Source organism: Scophthalmus maximus, chromosome 17, assembly GCF_022379125.1.
Source record: "Scophthalmus maximus strain ysfricsl-2021 chromosome 17, ASM2237912v1, whole genome shotgun sequence".
Lineage (NCBI taxonomy): Eukaryota > Metazoa > Chordata > Actinopteri > Pleuronectiformes > Scophthalmidae > Scophthalmus > Scophthalmus maximus.
The window spans coordinates 3,290,516-3,310,390 of NC_061531.1; the positions used below are offsets into that span (position 1 = coordinate 3,290,516).

The window sequence follows — 19,875 nt, forward strand, 5'->3', positions numbered from 1 at the left end:
CAGTACAGTTGCTCTATTCTTCAACAATCCTCACAAGCGCCTACACAATTCTCCGGGCCCCTTTTATATTTTCCAAAGATCATAAGATTGCTGCTTGACATGCAGCGCCCCTAACAGCTGGATACACTCACAAAATGATATTCTTTTTTTATGAAACGTCTGTTAGTCATGTCAGATGTGAAATAAGCTTTGAGAGGAGATGGAGAGCAGGGACTCTGATTGTGCTGAGGATTCAGCATCAAATAAATTGTAGTTTACAAGAAAGATTTTTATCAATTAAAACTGGGTTTTGGGTTATCTTTCTTTTTTCATGTTTTTTTTCTAAGAACATAAAATTATCTAATCTAATGAAATACATAATAAACATAGTGGTCCTGGTCCTGGTACCTACTGACAGTCTAGTTACCCCACACACCAGAATATGAGCGTTATGGCTCATGCCACAGCCACACATACAAAAGGAAGGGACTGTATTGTTCAACCTAACTCATATCCTTGTTTAAGCCATTAGGTTGACCATTTTTTTATTTTGCCAAACTTGTCGCTTTGCTACCACTTGGTTGTTGGGCATTAAACTGTTATAACTGGCCTAAATTTTCACAGAAAAAAACGCAACCCTTCACCCTGGTGCCTCTCTGAGTCGCTCACAGTCAGACACACAGAGGTTCAAAAGGTAGCAAGCTGCCCCAGTTTTGACTGCTGTTTGGAAAACATAATCCTTCCAACTGAGCCCGAGTGGATTTCTGCGGCAATGTGGGAATGAACTCGACTACAGACAAACAAAGCTTCATTAATTAACAAAGCTTGGAGCAAAAAACATTGTGGCGTTTTTTTTTTTTTTATATAACATATTCAATTGTTGTTGTTGTTTCCACCCTGTCCCTAAAACCACTCATTCTGTAGAATTTCAGGAATTCAAATCTAACTCAGGACAATGCATTTCCATTTTAAGCACTCTATTAATAATGATTCAACCCACTCAGGATTACACTATTTGTGTTCTTTTTTATACTTTGACGGGGAACAAATGCCAAGTGAGATTCAGGTCTTAGCCCATTTATTTTCGAACTGTGGCATAGGTGAGGTAGGTGATCGCCTCTGCTCCCACCGTTTTAGCCACTTGAGCAGCAGCACTGCTAATTCCCGACCTCAGCCTTTATTGACGCAGGCCTTTGGAGTTTAAAAACAAATAAATACATTTTTTTTGCATAAAATGGCTTCAAGATGTGATCCGAATAGTTATTAGCTTGTGGGCCCAAAAAGGCAAAAGTAGTCCCTCACCTGTCAGGTGGGAAGTTGGTCTTGCAATATACATTAGATATATATTTGAAAACAGTCAGCAGAAATATAACATAATGTATGTGACTCACTAACAGATGCCACACATTAATCAGGGCTTTAAAATTGACTGCTACCTCTCGCGTGGCTTCACAAGGTTACACACACAAAAAAGGGACACATATGTAAATAAAGTGCATAATATCATTATCCTTATGTTCCCCCATACTTTATATCTGAGTTTAAGTGTAAATCTACAATTATATTTGTGTAAATCTATACCCCTGACGAAAGTAGAGGGAGAATGGTCACTATCATTTCCTCCCATCCATTGTCAATTAGCTGCAATGAAAAAGGTGCACCTGCTTTTCACACACAAATATGCATGTGTGATACTGTTTATATATAAATAGGTTGAAGATCCCCGTGCACGCAGTGCTTCTCCTGGGTGCTAGCTGGTGCAAGATCAATCACGATAAGAAAATGTAAAATTCCAGCACGCAGGATGGAGCAAAGGAATAGTCATCAATCCTGTAATCCTGCCCTGGTATTTTAAAAATTTTCTTATAAGCATATCATACTTTTCAATGCACTACTGCTTTAACAAATTTAGAACTCGTAATTGTATAATACGCATAATTTTTTATGCTGTCTATAAATGATAGTGATGAAGGAATGAACCTCGTTGTTAACATTTGGGTTTTGGGTTTTTAGAATTCACCTCAAATATCCTTTTGTGGTCTGGAGAATTGCACATCAAAGCCCATATGCTCTTTCATTTACTGGGAGATTAAAAAAATACAAATCTGTGATGAGTATATGTGATTTGGACTGGGGAAGGTAGAGCTCCACCCATGTGGGCACCAGCCCAATTCAACCCCTGGTTATATTGTTTCTCTATCATGTGTATGGAAGCGAATAAGAGACATAAGTCTTTGAACTTTAACACTTATGTCTCTTATTCGCTTCCATACATGTGATTTAACCATATTACTGTACTGTTGAAAGTGAAGAAGAAATTACACGACTCGTCTGCAATGGACTTCACATAATCTTTTGATATACATAATATTCACAAAATTCATATCTTGTAATACTTTCATGAGAAACACTTTTGGTTATTTGAAGGATGGACCCTTACGGGCCTAATATGGTAATACAATAGATAACCAGAGACTAGACAAACAATTGGACCACATGATCATTTCAAAGGTAGGGGGTTGGGGTGGGGGGCCTGGGGGCTGAGTTGAAGGCCTGGCTGCACTTCAACTATGCCTGTATGTTAATATCCTTCTCCCTCTTTATATCCTCCTCCGTCCTCTTTGCTGCTGTCTCTTGCTTCCTTTCCTCCACCTTGGAGGTAAAGAAGTGAGTTGGAAGGATGGAAATGAACAGAGGGACAGTAAAGGGGAAGGGACACAGGGAGTGGATTACAGTGGAGTTACATCATTGTTTGAAAGCATTGAGGCAGTTTGTGTGCCACAAATTATTTTTCTTTAACTGACGACTGTTGTCAGGAGGAGGTAAAATCAGAAATGAATTTGCCTGTATCGTGGTTGCACTTTGATCTGTGGACTTTCTATTCAGAATCAATATGTTAGAGAAATCAGGAAACAAAAAAAACGACTTAATTTTTTAACTTTGTCTTCAGTCAGGAAAGTTGCAATGTTAACCTTACATATTCCTTTTTCATTTTTCTGAAATGAAAAGATAGGCTAGATATGTTGAGGACCATACCCAAAAAGCAGAGGCAGACTACCCTCCATTTCACACCTTCCATTACAATCATGTAATATACAAACTTGGACTGTATTATCACACTTATACCACCATGACTTGATAACAAAATGCCACAGGTCCTCCAATTAAATGTTTCACTCATTACAAGCTGTGAAAGCAGGACTGGTATTGTTTTCACCTGGTGTGTGTGTGTGTGTGTGTGTGTGTGTGTGTGTGTGTGTGTGTGTGTGTGTGTGTGTGTGTGTGATCATGGCAAAATGTGGTTCTTGAGATCCCTACTGTGACAGGAAGTAGCACGGAGGCAGATCTCAGTAGCAGGTTTATCTCAGAGGACCTGCGGTAGTTCCATTCTTGGTAACTACACGTCTAACAGTACTAGCACAATGCTCAATGCCCTCAATTTATCTTCTTTACAATGCTGAGATTTGGTTTTACAATGGAACATGACATTTTTTTTTATGTTGCAAATAACAAGTTATAATAACGTGTTATTGTACTATTGTAATGGTAGTGTAACCAAACCCAATAGAAATGCATTGTAAATTTCACTATTAGTTAATTTCCTGTATTTCAAGTCATGCTTTATACCTGATGATAGATAATGTTGTGTCAACATGTGGTAAACATGGTGACAGCATGAAAACGATGTGTGAGGAAAGTACTAATCCTGAGGAAATCCTGTATACCACAAAACCCCTGCTCTCTGTTTAAACATGCCATCTCCATATGTTTGCATATGTGCGCGTGCACTGCATACTACATGGATTTGTCACTATGCACATATACAGAAGAGTATACCCACGAATGTGGGTCAGCATGAGTAGTTAGTGGAATACTAATGGGTAAGCAAACACTGTAGCCTGTAGATATAATACTGAGCTCATATTTCGCAAAATCACTGCATTAACTGACTGCATTTAATGAAATCATAATCAAGTGGGTCACAGCTAGGATTTTTTAAATAATGAGGTCATGAATCCTCTACCAACACCAAAGGTTTGATTTAATGTTGTAATTGAAATTTTTTCAAGGTTTTTATACAATTTATTTTGAAGTGGGCAACTGGAACAAGACATCGTGGACCAGGACAGAGAATATGTAAATGTTGGATTGCTACTATACAAGCAGACCCAGTGAGAGGGGATACATGCAGAGGGTGTGGGATCAATGGACACATCCCCACACTCCGAGATTGGTCTCCAAGCTGCAACAAGCCTTAACACAAGGTTAGCGGACCCGAGATCGAAGATCATAACTCCAAATCCAGCTCCCCGAGGCCTGAAGGAGGGTGGCTGAGGACTAGTGAGCGTCAGAGCCACAATCCACTATGAAACAACTGCAATCCAGGAGTACATCAGGAGTATGGCCCCGCATGATGACCTGCTAAGTAAATCCATCGGAAAGCAGAAACCCAATGAGCAGGAAGAGGAAGACGAACCGTCATGGAAGGAGAAGCCACTGCACGGCGTGTACCACCGACAGATAGAAAAAGTGGCTAATCTGAGAAATGGTGACATGAGAAAGGCTGGAGAAGGCTGGTCTCAGAGACAGCGCAGATCAATAGAGGCCGAGGTCTGCCGCAGCAGACAGAGCCCCAGGTGCAAAGACGCCACTGACCATTCCAGCACATAACAGTGGGGTACAAGATGCAGGCAGGTACGGCGTGCATACATGAGCTAAGATAACCGGCTGCCGGTTGTAGCTTCATGTTTACGGTGCAAACACATGGGAGTGGTATGACAATCTGAACATGTCAATCAATTTGAACTTGAATTGATCTTTGGTTCTATTTTAACATTAGCCTGTACTTGATTTTTATTTGTCTGATAAGACATCATAAACTATCATGTTTTTTTTAGGTGCCTCAAGTAAAAGCTTTACCCTCTAACTTAGCTAATTTCATGTCATGGATTTCAGGATAACATGAGACATAGATTTAGATAAAAGTACGACCACGATGAAGAATCATATCCCAAACTTTTAAAAGCCTGGGTCAGTGCTCCTTTTTTTTTTGTACGTGTGCGCGGTATTTCACACAGACATCAACAGTCAGCTGCAGTGAACGCTGCAGCGCTAACACAGAAGGGATGTCTGATAAGGGACTTCTATTATGGCTTCCACTCTTGCAGGAGCTGATAATGAAATCATTTCAGAGGATAAATTGGTTTTTTATAAAGAACAAGAAAGGTTAATGTGAGCTGTTTGCAGGCATTTTGACTGCCGAGCATGTTTCCCTCAGGAACACATCAATTCAGAAAATGGCAAAATTCCTATTTTTTACGAGTAACCAATCAGCCTAATACCTATCGTTTTCTGAGACAGGAGGGTCGCTTCCAGATTCATTTGACCCGCGCAGCGAAACATTAATTTTGTGAGTGTGTTATTGCAAAACAAATTGTTGTCAAGAGGTGGGAGGAGCACAGACAGGCTGGTGCAGTGAAGTTACTTTAATAGAAGCGACGGTGAAGAGCAGGCTTACAGGAAGCAGCATGCAAAGGTTTGAGCATGCGTGATGTAAAGTTCTGTTACTGTGAATAGTTGAGTGAACACTCACAAAGATACCAAACTGGTATAATGACCTGCAGTGGAAAATACCAGTTCGCCATGACTGCATTTTGTCAGCATATAAAAATTCCCTTAAAGTAACTTTATCGAAAGTGTTAAGTCTCATCAAGTGCACCTCTTATTTTAGGAGACTGAGGAGCAGTAACTTCCTGGTTGTCATGCAGACTTGAACTCTTACAATCCATCATTTTTGCGTGTGACGTTATTTCCTTTCACATAAAAATCGCAGGGTATATGGTGATTTTGCTCTGAGCAAGTCGCGTCATATAAGTGTCATTGCTCTGAAACAGTTGTGCCAATTACAGTGACACATGACAACAGCAGCTCAACAAATGGAAAGAGCTCCTCTGTGATGTTGATGTCGATGTCTGGATGATGCAAAACAGCAACACCACCCAGAACACACGGCACCTCAAAACTACAGGCAGGGGCAGATGGTGTGTGGGCTTTCATTCAACTTGCAGAAATAAATCATAGGCAATGTACATGAAGCTTGTTTATATGACAACATCAATCCGAGTCGGTTTCAGTTTCATTGTTTGTCACGAACAGTGTTCGCACTTTAATGGATTTCAAGAGCATTGTGTAAAATGCTACTTTTGCTGAAAACAAAGTCTTCCAGTCACTGTACAACAGAACACAGAGTCAGAATGGGCCGGTCTGAAGTGTGTTGAGGTGTATGGGGTTACTTTGTCGCAGCCTGGTGGCATTTGCAAGTGATCTAAAAGGTTATAACTGTCAGAGCGCTGCTTGGGCTGGTCATTGCGCCACTACAAAAATACGACCCTCTGTGTCTTTGCTTCAGAGGCCTAGTTGAGGTGTGTCCAGTTTGCTAATCTTTTTTTTAATTTTAAACCTCGCCTCGAAGCTTGTGGGTAATGACAGCAACACAACTGTCATCTGTTTGTTCCTCAGACACATGATGCACAGAGATGGACAACACTTGACCTTTGGGCACAGTTCACAGAAATATCGTCAAACGGTTCACATCCTTCCTTGAACTCCTTCCTGATACAGTATTTTTTGCAGCCAAAGAAGTGAAACTTGCTCCAAAATGGCGTTGGAGGTTGGTTGCTGGAACATTTGTGCTTATTTGTGCCATTCGCGCAAATATTTGCCCGTTCTTCCTTTCACTTTCTCCGACAAATCCCCCAGATTAAAATACACATGCATGTAAACATGAACTGACGAAAGAAAGAAAAAAGGCAGACAAGAATGCCGATGGCAAGGCCACACAAAGTGGTTGTGCTAACTGGGGCTAACAAAGCTAGCTAGCATTCAACTTCCTCGTTCACTTTCTGCCGAGCCATCGCCTTCTTCACCCAGTCACGATGCAAATAGCAACCCGGTCGGTCAGACAATAGTGATCCTCCATTCCTGATACAATGACAGGACGTCTGACGACAGTGAAGGAAGGGGGATCTCAACGCCAATTGGCTATCGTGTCACGCAAATATTACAACTCGTGTGACTTAAGTGAATTTCGCATCTTCGCGCCATTCGCGTTGCCCGACTCAATGACGGGAAATTCGCGTCTAGTCGCGTCTTTGCATTGACTTTGTATGTAATATACTTTACTTCACGGTGTGAATGCACCATAAGGGGGTTGGCTAAAGGCTTTAACAAATGCAAATCTGAGTAACAACTGACCATCAGCTCAGGCCTCTGGGCCTTCAGCCTGATTATTTACCTCTGGACCAATGTACTTCAAACATATTACTATATGTTCTGATGTACTAGCAGTGCTATTTTACACGTTTTGCCTATTATCACATATATAGATAAAATGATTGCTGTGCATTGCTGCAGGAGTGAATGCATTCTTGAGTGCATGGACCAAATCTTTCATTAAAGTGTGTGTACAGTATATCGATTTAATTAAAAAATTAAAAAATATAGGAGGGCAGTGAGGGATTCATTCAAAAATAATACACTAATGTGTGTGTGTGTGTGTGTGTGTGTGTGTGTGTGTGTGTGTGTGTGTGGAGCTCCATGTCACAGAGGAATAAGAGATATATGGGTTTGATAGATACACAGCACTTATTGGATGGATACATTAAGTGTTGCTTTTAGTCTGTGTATGTGTTGTTGACAGAAAGACAAATATAGCATTTCACTGGTCTACGTTGTTTTTTCTTTCATTTAGTTATTTTCAAATTAATTATGTTCTTATCACACAAGTCTCCTGGAAACTCATTGTTTTCCTTTGAGAAGCATCATGGATTATCATTATTCATCTCCTCCCTCTCAGTGTGTATTTGTCGTACTCTCTCTCTCCTTCATCCAGCATTGGAACTCAGTTAATGAATATTAAAAAGGACAGTGTTGTCCTCATGACTTCCTCCCTCTATCTCACATCCATCCGCCCTTTCTCTGTTTCTCTTTGTCTCTGTCTCCATCACTCTTCTCTCCACTATTGCTGCCTGGTATTGTCAAATGTTATGAAAGGTCAGGGGAACTTGAGATGTCCTCTGTCTCTGTGAAACCTGTTTAAAATCCAAGCCACAATTTACGTGCTAAAGGTAATTCCATATCCGTTCAAGGTAGCCTTTAACGTGTGCTCAGAGACAGACAATGTTTTCCACAGACTCAGTGTGATGCCACTGGCAGCAATATTTGATGCAACTGCTCCTGCATGTATTCACTCTACCCACTGCACTATTGGATGCTTTGAGCTTTGACATTCCCATTACTTTGCTCTCCAATGGATCAGAACATGAAGAATATGTACAATATAATACACATGTACTGAATTTGTGTATACCAAAAGAGATTAGAAGTTTTCATTTTAGAACATGTATTATATATTTATCTACTACTTTATTAATTTAATATTTTGCTTTTGTGAAACCTAAGACTTCAGTAAATCCATTTGAAGTTCATCCAGGTGAGTAAAAGTAAGTTTTCACAAGAGATTTTGAAGAATTTCAAAAATCTAACTTTTGGTTCTTCAGCTTTGGGGCCAAATTATTTCTTTTCTGAAAAGGTAGAAAACACAACTCATGGGTATGAGATGCTAGCAGGTTTGACAAAATGTGAGTATTGGATGACATGTGAGTAAGAATGTGTGAAATAGTGACAGGAAGTGCTGTATTCAAAATCTTAATGAGTCTCCAGACTGTAAGAGTTAAGGCTAAACCTGTGAGTGTTATAATTTATTTATTTATTTATCCCCTTGTGTTATTAAAGAACTGAAGTGAAAAAGTATTTGTGGGTGTGGCATTGAAAAGTTACATATAATGTGGGAGGGTATTTTTATTCTGACAGTTTCAATTAGTCCTATGAGAGAAGGAGTCCTGCGCTGGACATCATGTTCTACTGTTTACTGCCGAGTGTAGCTGAGATGAAACAACTCTTGACAGCCTGGGGAAATGTCAATATTCCCAAGTATCTAATGCTACCAGTGTGAAGAGAAAGTGTTGAGTTCTGCTCTGCAGAAGGCCAGCACAGTACAGTGGACTTGATCAAGCAGCTACAAATTTCACAGAAGGAGCTGATGAGTTGTTGTTCTTTCTAGTGAGGTGATGGGATCTTACAATACAGTAAAATGTCATCTTTTCATCTATACATTCATTCTGTTGCTCGGATGTATAGCCACAGCACGTGGCTTTATAAAGATGGCAAACAATGAAGGCATTCCTGCCTGGTGCCATAGTGTGAAACTCTTTGACGTGATGCTGTTTCTGATGAGTCATTGCTGATGATTGTGGCTCTGGATGAGTGGCACAGCGGGGAGGTCACCGAAGTTCACTGAGCTCACTGCCATGTGAAACCAGTTTGAGATGAGTTTCACTTTGTGACCATGGAGCATTATCCTGCTGGTTGATAAACATGGTCAGCAACAATACTCAGACTGATATTCAAATGATAATTGATTAGTAATAAAGGGACAGTAAGCCATTTTGGAGAAATATTGTTTGTTGTTTTCTGACCGCACTGGTTGGGGCTCAAACCCGCCCCGCCTTGGGTTCGGGAGATGGTTGCACTAAACACAAGGCCAAAACCCCTGAGTCTTTGCGTCAGTGGCTAGCACTTCTCTTAAGGTGTTGGGGAGTGAGGTTTATAAACTGCACACAGTGTTGTGAGGTTCAGTCCACACCATTTTTTTTTGTTTCAAATTTTTTTTCGGACACAGAACCGACAGCTTGCTTAATTTTTTTTTTTTTTAAAGTGTATTGGATTAAAAAACGCTTACTCTCCCTTTAAGGGGTCAGATTGTGTCAACAAAACTTTCCCCACACCATCAATGATGCCAAGTTGTGACCCTACCGTCTGCAGCCTCAGTAGAAATCCCCTACCCCTCAGTTTTGCGCGTTCACATGTTGGGGTCTCTCAATTCCCTCTGGCATCGAGGGGGAGGGCTAAGGCGGATGGCTAGTTGGCCCTCCAAACTGAGATTGTCCAGACCCACACTCCAAACGGAGGGCTGTGAGATACGCCTTGCGAATCACGGGCAAGTTGGCTGAAAAATGTCCAAGGCGACCAAAGAAACTCACAGATTTGTGTGACAATCTTTGCTCGTCGTTTAAATGTATTATGGCGCTTTTCTTCATAAAAGCCACGCAAAATAAATGGCTAGTTGCAAAGCAGCGTTATGCATTACATTAGTACCAAATATGTAACATTATCAACAAACGTGATGCGCTGTTTCGTCGATATAAGACCACGGGGTATTTCAGTGTGATTCAACTGTCACCATAGTAACTGCAACAGCATCTTTACAGTGATATCGCCGTCATTCCAGGCATACATTTTCAACCCCTTCCCCCTGTAACTCCGTTTCAAGGGGAAGGGGCAAGGGGTAAGGGTAAAAATGAGAGATGGGATTGGGCTTATGTCACCCTATGTCACCCTATGTCACCGCAGCTTCAGAGGAACCTGACATGGTTTTCTGAACACATACACCTCAAGGTTCAACATGCTGTTACCTCCGCCAAGGAGGTTATGTTCTCACCCGTGTTTGTTTGTTTGTTTTTCTTCATGGAATGCTGTGGTGTTTTTTGGGAATGGTGTCTTTTCCGAAATGTTGTTGTGTTTGCTGCAAATGTCATTGCATTTTTGCAATTTTTCTATGAGCGTTTGCAATTTGGTTGGGCCTTGGTGGAGGTATGCGCTCTACTGAGTGCTATTCCATTCCTTTCTGAGATGCTTTTGCTCAGTGCTGGTGTCCGTGCTGTCGAGCTGGGAGACAGAGGCCTCCAAGTCTGATTGCTTCCCCGGACAGTCCATGTGTAGAGCGCTGAAAAGGGTCCGATCACAGGCACAGTGGCACAGGAGGCAGAGAGGACATTACAATGGCTGTCAGTGGAGAGCGTTAGGGTTACATTGGTTACTGTCTTGCACAAAATGTAACAAATCTACCACGCGTGACAGCTACATGACTGTGTGGAACATCGCTCCTGGTAGGAGTGACAGCAGATGGAACAGATACCCACTGCCTTGAGATGGCTAAATAATTACCCGAGTGAAGGAACGGTGACTGGTAAATGGGCCGTATTTGTATAGCACTTTTCTTATTTACAGCTCAAAGTGCTTAACACATTCACCCATTGGCACATTCATAACAGCTTCTAGACACAGCGCTTTTTCCATCCCACATCATTCATACACTGCAGGCACTGCCAAAGGATGTTCCGGCGTGATGACTAGCGGAGCCGGGGTTTCGAACCACTAACCTTATGGTTAGTGGACGACCCGCTCTCACTCCTAAGCCAGAGCCACCCAAGGAAAGCTCTCTCTTCTCTCCCCCTCTTTCCACCCACCTCTCCTCTTTCCCCAGTTTCTCTCCTCTCACCCAAACCAATCGAGGCAGATGGCCCGCCCACAACTGAGTCCGGTTTTGCCAGAGATTTCGGCTAGCAGAACCGTTTTTTTTCTTCAGCACAGTGGCCCAGTTCTTGCTCATATTGGGAACTGAAAGGTTTCTCTGTAATATTGTGACCTCTCGACCTCAGTGCCTTAAGATGATGTCTGTTATGATTTTGGCGCTATACAAATTCGATTGAATTGAATTATAATTTAGCAATGTATTATATGATGTTTTGAGCTTGTGCCAACCACAGACCAGAGAGTGAAAACGCTGACTCCTTCCTGCAACAGTCTTTCAACGCAAAGCACCAAGTACAGTAGAGCCGGGGATGATGGGATTTAGCAGGTATTTAGTTATGAACCAAAGTGTTGAACAGATTTAAAGTTCAACACAGTGAAGGCGCTAGATGAAAGGTCAGAGGATTGAGGAAGTTATTTCAAGTCATCCTGAGGGGAACCTTAATGGCACAAATGTCATACGATGGCAATCCCTTCAGCAATTGTGGAGATATTTCCCTTGAAAACCGCTGCTTGTACAGTAGAGTGGCAATAACAGTGGTCCACACATTTCCTGCTTCACATACAAAATCCTTCACATTTTCTCAATTCCTAGCCCGATAGGTTGTTTTGTTTCTGTGCGTCTCTGTGAGCTCGCTGACACACATACCTACTGCACACACGCTCACACACAGCTGGGTAATATAACAGGGTGTTGACGCGCGGCTGTGGGCCGAGCAGGGGTCAGGACTGCACTCTGCGGGTCAGGGCCGGCGCATCTGTCACTTCACTCCTCCGCTGCCAGAGAGACACTGACGAACGGACGGAGCGAGGGGGAGACAGAGAGAGAGAGAGAGAGAGAGAGAGTGGGAAGGAGGAGAATGGGAGGACGTGAGTGAAAGAGGCGCGGGCGTTTAGAGCGACCGCTGCTGTTGGTGCAGGCAGCTCTCAGGTGCGAGTCATTGGGTATGAAAATGAAAACAGCACGCAACTGGGGAAAGAAACAAAAACAACAGTAGCTTGAAAAAACCAAAACCCAAAAAACAACAACCCAATTTTACGGACCACAAGTTAACACCCACCAAGAAATTAAATATTTGCCTCATGTAGTCTTAGCTGAGCAGGCTCACTACTGTTGATGAGTTTTTGGATCGTATAATGACAGCTGTTTTAAACTCCGATTTGTCATTAAGCCGGTCTCTGACAAGCATTATGAGTTGAGCTTGTCATAAGCCCTCTCATCTCTCTCTCATCTCTCTCTCTCTCTGTGTGTGTGTGTGTGTATAGAAGAGAGAGGGAGAGACACAGAGAGAGATAAAATGAAACAATCTCTTTGTGCAGGCGTCAAAATTACACTGGGCTTCCATAAGGTTAGCTCAGGCTCTGCGTGTGCATGGGGACTTTTGGATGTTTGAATGGGCCCATTGTGGATGTGTGTGTGTGTGTGTGTGTGTGTGTGTGTGTGTGTGTGTGTGTGTCCTCTTCCTGTTCTGTTCACCGTGGTGTTAAATCATGCATCCCGCATCTGGCTGGCTTTGGATCAGCTTTCAGGCCCCCACATTCCCATCTGATCCCATTCCGGGTCCATCGCCACAGGATAGAAGATCTTAGTAATTATAGAGCAGACCATCGGCGGGTTGAGAAAGCCTATAGCGTCTGATCCTGCTGCATACAGATCCCTGTGTCACCTGCTTGTAGACTCACGTGTATCAAATATACCTGTGTATCATTGAAAGATTACGTAGGCTTTTTTTGCAGGTAATGTCCTCTACTGATCGTTGGCTGAACCCCCTCCCTCAAATAGTGATTGCCCAGTCATAGCTTATCGACCGAAACCGGGCATGGCAGGTCTGTCCTCTCCAGCTTTGTGCGCGTGAGGCCGAAGCGAGAGACTCTGCATCTAGAGTTTTCAGGGCGGTGTCCATTTTTTTCTGCAGTCCTTCAAAAGCTACAAAACACAGGATGGATTAAGCAGTGTGTTTATCTGCCGATGTACAATACATCCAGCTAACTAACATATTAATATCTCTTCCCCACTCTATCTTGCATACTCCAGCAACCTCAGCCCACAAGACTAGTGTTTTCTGTTTTCATTCAAACTGAAAAGATACGGTTTGAAATTATGCAAACGTATATCTCAGCAAAGCAACAAACACAGTAAGTAACAGTTTCATCTTACATTTGAGCTCATTATAGCAGGAATAAAACGTGACACGGCAACACAAGAACACTGTTGTTTCGTTATTTAACAACTACAATAAGCCACTAACTTTTTGTCATGAGCTCATTTAAGTTTAATTATTGATGATGGGTGTTCTTCATTTAAAACAAGTCATCTGGAAACATGAAGCTACAAATGTGGCATGGAGACACAACAGTCCAGCAGTCACAGACATCCCTGCCTGAGTGTCTGCCACACGGTCCTCTCCCTTGTTGCAAAGTGACTGAACTGTGACAGCCAGTCCGTCTTCACGCCGTCGTGCATCAGCATTCAAAGTGTGAAGTTTTGTAGCCAGATAGATGAAATTAGATTGAGGCGATAGGATCAGCTGATCAATTCACAAAGTAAATCTGCTGCCATCTCTTATTTCATGTTCAAATTTGGGGGAACTTGACAAACAGCTTTTGTTCAGTTCAGTCGTTTATTATCCTGAATGGGAAACCTGGCCTCCGGTCAAGTGCACAAGCTGAACGACTACAAAACTTTACAGTACAAAATAATAATCACAATAATAATGCATGCATGAATGCAAAAGTACAGCTAACTTTCCTAGGATGTATTCTAAAACATACTAGATGAAGCACAACACGGGCACAATTGTGGTCTACAGAATTACTAAAATGAAAATGCTAAGCTAGCTGAGCAGGTTTATTGCACGAGGAACAAAGGAGTTTCTACTTCCATTGCACTTGTAACAGGCTGCCATAAATCTGTAGCCTGAGGGAGGGTTTCAAACTCAGTGCAGGCGGTGATTTGTTCAGGCTAATATAGACGTTGCCTTATTCATATCAAATGTACGGCAAAAATGTTGACCAATAACAACAAGAGAGCTGGAGATTATGCTATCATATACTTTAAGCTGTGGTGCGTACAAAATGTTTGACTAATAGAGACATGGTTTACAGACAGTTGTAACAGAACAGGTGTCTGTTGAATAAACTTTGCTTTGAGGCTTTCTGCTTCACAGGTCAGGGATCATGTTACCAAATGTTAGATAATACCCAGAAAATCGGCCTGGACCACATGGATTAAATATGAATGTCAGGGTCGCTGTGGTGGTGGGGGCTTTTTCACCACAATATTTCTAGAAACACAACACAGTTTGTTGTCGTTTTATACAGTAACTCAGACCTTAGCAAGAACAAAAGTGAAACCATAACTGATCCTATCCATTTCAGACAAGTTGTATTTCATCATATTTTATTTGCAATTACAAAAGATGAATTGGAGCATTACAACTAAATATTGTTTCTAGAAGCAGCGACAGTTATTTCAACAGTGGCAAAGTCACTAATAAGTCATTCATTTGTCAATGGACAGGAATGCAACATCAGTCAGTATTGGTCTGTCCTCTGCCCCCCTCCGTCTGCTGCTGCTGTGACTCACTGTCTGCGGTAAACACTGGTAGAGAGAGAATGCCAGTGCTGGTTCGTCTTGGATCCAGGATTCATGGCAAACAAACATAATCTCTCCAGACCACAGACTGTATACAAAGATGGACAATGCGTCTCCACTTCCTCCCGTTATACAAAAATGCAGATGAAATATCAGGGATATACAGTAGGTGCTGTGATCTTGCGCTTTTCACATAATTTGGAGCCATGGTGTGACCAGTAGTGGTCGTGGTGCGAAGCCCCGGTATTGAGGTCGTGCCGGTACACATGCTCGATCAGTCACGAGTCAGTCTCAGCTGTCAATCATGACTAATCAAAACCAAACTCATCCGAAACACTTTGACATAAATCAGTGTGGTAAGAAATACTTAAAAATGACACCAACCATCTTTGAGAAAAATGTTCAAATATATTAATGTATTTGTACTTTGACTTCTTAGTTGGGGCCATGTCCCGTCCACTGACATGAAGGGGGCGACGGCCTATACTGCAGCTGGCCACATGGGGGCGATCCAGGTGTTTTGGCTTCACTTTAGGGAGCCATCATGTCATCCATCTTTGTTTACTGTCTATGCTACAAACAAGCTGCTTTCATTTTAGCTTCTTCGTAAGAGTTCAGCACACTGCTGTTGTGTAATATATAATGGGAGACTGCGGACCAAGTTTTGGTAAAGTACTGAATCCACTTTTTATCTTTTATTGCAAATAAGAAATATATTTCTCTAACACAAGCCGGCATCAAATAACCCTACCTACTGCAGCTAATGTAAATCGAGGCCTTGCTCACTATTTGAGAATATGGTAATTAAGTAGCCGACTGGACCTCAATGAATAGTCTGTTATATTGCTGGCACCGCATTATTACGTGACAAGAGTGGCAAATAATGAACCCTTTCAAATTACCTGCTTCCATTATATACATGTATCTTAAATAGTCACATCTTAATATAAGTTACAATAATGAGCAAACACAATCTTTTGAAGTCAAATTGTATTGTTCCTGTCCATACAGAATGCATTATTCAAACATTCACAGTGCAGGTTGTATGTGAAGTAATTCAAACCAAAGCACTCAAACATTTTGAATTTCCTTCTCACACATATCATCTGCTGATGTGAACAATATTTGGCAAAAAGAGAGCTCGGGTGAGCTGCAATCAGTAAGTGTTGATTTGCATGCAAGATGGAAAAAGTTACTAAAAAATCTGAAAGATTAAGATATCGATCAGTCAACAGTCAGACCATTTCTATAAATGTAGATGATTTAGTTCTGTGGCTGCTCTTGCTGCAAAAAAGACTCCAAAGGCAAGACACAGGATGTTCATTCACCGCAGGCATCCTGAGAATATGTCTGAGCTTTGGAGAAAATGTGAAATTAACGATAACAAGATCTCTGATTTTATTTAATTCCGTTAGAAAAAACACTGAATTGTAAAATTAATTTTACTAATTGTAAAAAAAAAAAGGAAAAAAACAGCAACTATCGAAGACCTTTTTAATTCTGCGTTTCAAGAAAAGTTCTGTCAAGAGAGGCTTCGCAGGGCAGCCTGACGGATCGTATTATTGATCAGTAGCTACTTTTCTCTCAATCTATGTTAATGCACATTTTGAAGTATCGCATTAGAAAAAGTTGATGGAAAGGCAAAATTCCTCTAATTCGCAAACAAAGTTCATACGCTCGCTTGAAATGGTTGATGCTTTTGCGAAAAAAGAGTGCGCAAAAACGTGAGACGGAAACAACTTTGCCGAACATCCAACTCACGGGACTGATGAACTGTTTCCACTGTTGAAGCTTCCTCCGAGCTATAGGTTGTAGGGCCCCAACACGATAAGACATCGTCATGTGATTGGCTGTAGAATTCTTAGGGTTGGAATCTTCTGTCCACTGGGACCTCCCTGAAGGTATGATGCTGCTGCCTTTCCCATACGTACGGTGCCCGTCGTCTTATCGCCCCTTGCTACAGCTGCATGAATCAGAATGGCATTTCTCTGTCTTTGTCTCTGGACAGCATCACACATTGCCAATACCAAACGGTATTGGAAGTACAATGATAACTTGCTCAATTGAAAGTAACTCCTGCAGACCTCTCTCCATTGCCAAGCACACAGCATGTCACATGGGTATGTTGCCAAGGCAGCTGTTATTTTGTTTTCAGTTGGCAACCTCCTCTTCTTCAACTGTTCTGTTACAGCCGTGCTACGGTAGGCCTGTGTAGCCTATACCGCCCTCTCCTGATGAAACTGCTCTAGTTTATTCCCTCCAAACCAGTAGATGGAAACCTCGTAATTTGAGGACTTTCAAACGCCTCACGGCAAGAAGGTTCTGGCTTCGCATCCCGGTTTGAACCAACCAGGGCCTTTCTGTGTGGAGTTTGCGTGTTATCCCCACGTCTGCGCGGGTTCTCTCCGGGTTCTCCGGCTTCCACCCACAGTCCAAACACATGCAGTATGGGGTTGGGTAAATTCAAGAATCTAAATCGACCATAGGTCTGAATGTGAGTGTGAATGGGTGTTTGTCTTTATATGTTGGCCCTATGATGGGCTGTGGAACTCTCCAGGGTGAACCCCGCCTGTTGCCCAATGATAAATTTAAGGGGGACACTGGATCTGTATGTCACAAGAAGTTGTTTTATTTTTTCTTCAGTCTTGTTAAATACTCGATACGTTCACCCTCTCAGGCCTATTAATAACCTTTAGACGACACAAATCCATGCAGGAAAACTCGCTGCTCATAGCCCGTGACCACACTGACGCTATAGCCTGTGATAAGGGGTCACGGGTTTTGCTTCATTTGTAGAAATCACAAGACAATAGGTTGGCAACCCCTTCTGTATCTGATAATCAATGACATCTTTTAGACAGACTTTAATAGTCCATTTCTCCGTCTTAGTTATACTTGCAGATATTAACCTGGAGACTTTAATCAGAGCGGTTTTTTTTAATGAAGCCATATGTAAATTCAAATCTCCCTAAACTCCCCATTTCTCCATCATAATGAAGCCCATCTGCTCACTTCCTCCCTGTTTTTATGGTTTGATCTTCTGGAGCACCCGCTCACGCACGCACGCACGCACACACACACACACACACACGCACACGCACACACACACACACACACACACACACACACACACAGACTCACTAATTAGTGTCTCTGTTTTTCTCTGTGTCTTTCTCCACCACCAGTGCCATCCTTCTGGGGTTTGGTGAACTCAGCCTGGAACCTGTGCACCATAGGGAAGAGGCAGTCTCCCATCGACATCGAAACCAGTCACATGATCTTTGACCCCTACCTGACCCCTCTGAGGCTTAACACGGCGGCACGCAAGGTGAGATGACCTGACACTGGTCCGTGGTTGAGAGCTCCTCCTCGGGGCCTTTCGGAAGGAGACACTGACCAATGCATTTCACAGGGAGTGTCCCTCTCTGACAGTGGCTGAGAGTCGACCATGACACATTGTCTAAATGAAGACGCGGAGAAGACTCTCTCCGACAAAGACTCTGATCTTTTCATCCACATCTGACGGCTTTAAATTCCCAGCTGCATTTGGCTGCACTAGGCTCAGGAGGCATTACAATCATAGCCCTCTACACAGCAATCACAGTTAATCTTTACAGGGAAAAAAAATCTGATTTTGAACTGAATGGGTAGAGATTAAGAAATGAGGAAGGTGAAGTACAATAAAGTTAAATAACAAATCCCATCAATGTTATTATAGTCTAAATATGCAATAATACATCTAAATTCTGTCCTATACTTCAAAAATGGGTTTCTCTAAAATCAGGATTTCAGAGTGAACCATGAAAAAATCATGTCAATGTATATGGTTACACACACACAACAAAGAAGACCACTAAACACTAATACTCAATAAATCTTTCACAAAAACGTTGGCGTTGAGTGTTACATGTCTATCATCACAACATTGTGTTAATCATCAAAGATTGATAATATCTAACAGAGTGGGATTTTCCCTCCAGATAATAATCTCAAATTTATCTTTTATGGTGGTATGAGCTACATTATTCAAAATTTTGCAGTGACTTTTCTTTGTGAACATCAAAGGAGCCATCGGTTTCAACATCTACAGCGTAAGTTTAAAATTGTTCCCTTTAGAGCAGTTCACTGTTAACATATTCATACAAATAATACTCTTATACTCTAATACTGTCATACTCAGTCCACTGTGAAACTGAGCTTGACTTCATCTGAAGGTATGAACCATGACAACGTCTCTTGCTCTTTATCAAAGTTTGATCATGGTGGAAACTTTGATCTTGGCAAAAGTCAATTTGGTGCTTCGCTATTACATTTTAATATTCTCCCATGAGCTTTACAAAAATCCAGAGGCAATGTTCTCTCAAATAGGTTATAAGGTTGGCTTCAGGTTTTCACGCTAATGACTGTAGGTGGTTTCCTTGCTCTCCAGAAACAGTTGAATTTTTGAATACTGACTGAGCATCTCAAAGCTTTCTTACTTCGAAACCTGTTGAGAACTAAAAGTGATAATATATTATATGGATTATCAGAAAAAAAGTCCAACATACTGTATTAAAGCATGCATTTATGAATAAAAGTGTTAGTTAGCATTAGAGTCTATAAAACACCACACTGTCTTTGACATCCATTAAAGTATTTCACAGGATAATGGACTGTTTCACTGTGGACATCATCCAGCTAATTAAAAACTCCAACGCTGGACAGCTTCACACCGTTAATGTCTCCTTCAAACATCTGGCTGACTAAATGCATTGTGCCTAAGGCGTTAAATGGCCTTTACTGAAGAAAAGGAGGAAAAATACTTTTTGATATATTATATTAAACACACAGCACAGCGGCTAGATACTAACAATAAACCCAACATGTGCTTG

General features: G+C 41.7%; 1 protein-coding gene across 1 annotated transcript in view; it reads left to right on the forward strand.

The window, feature by feature from the left end:
- Positions 1-19,875, forward strand: part of LOC118289325 (carbonic anhydrase-related protein 10-like) — a 90,977-nt gene that overhangs the window by 27,648 nt on the left and 43,454 nt on the right. Inside the window, exon 3 of the mRNA XM_035616249.2 lies at positions 18,190-18,332. Within this exon, the coding sequence (XP_035472142.1) occupies positions 18,190-18,332 (143 nt within the window). The remainder of the gene's footprint in view (positions 1-18,189; positions 18,333-19,875) is intronic.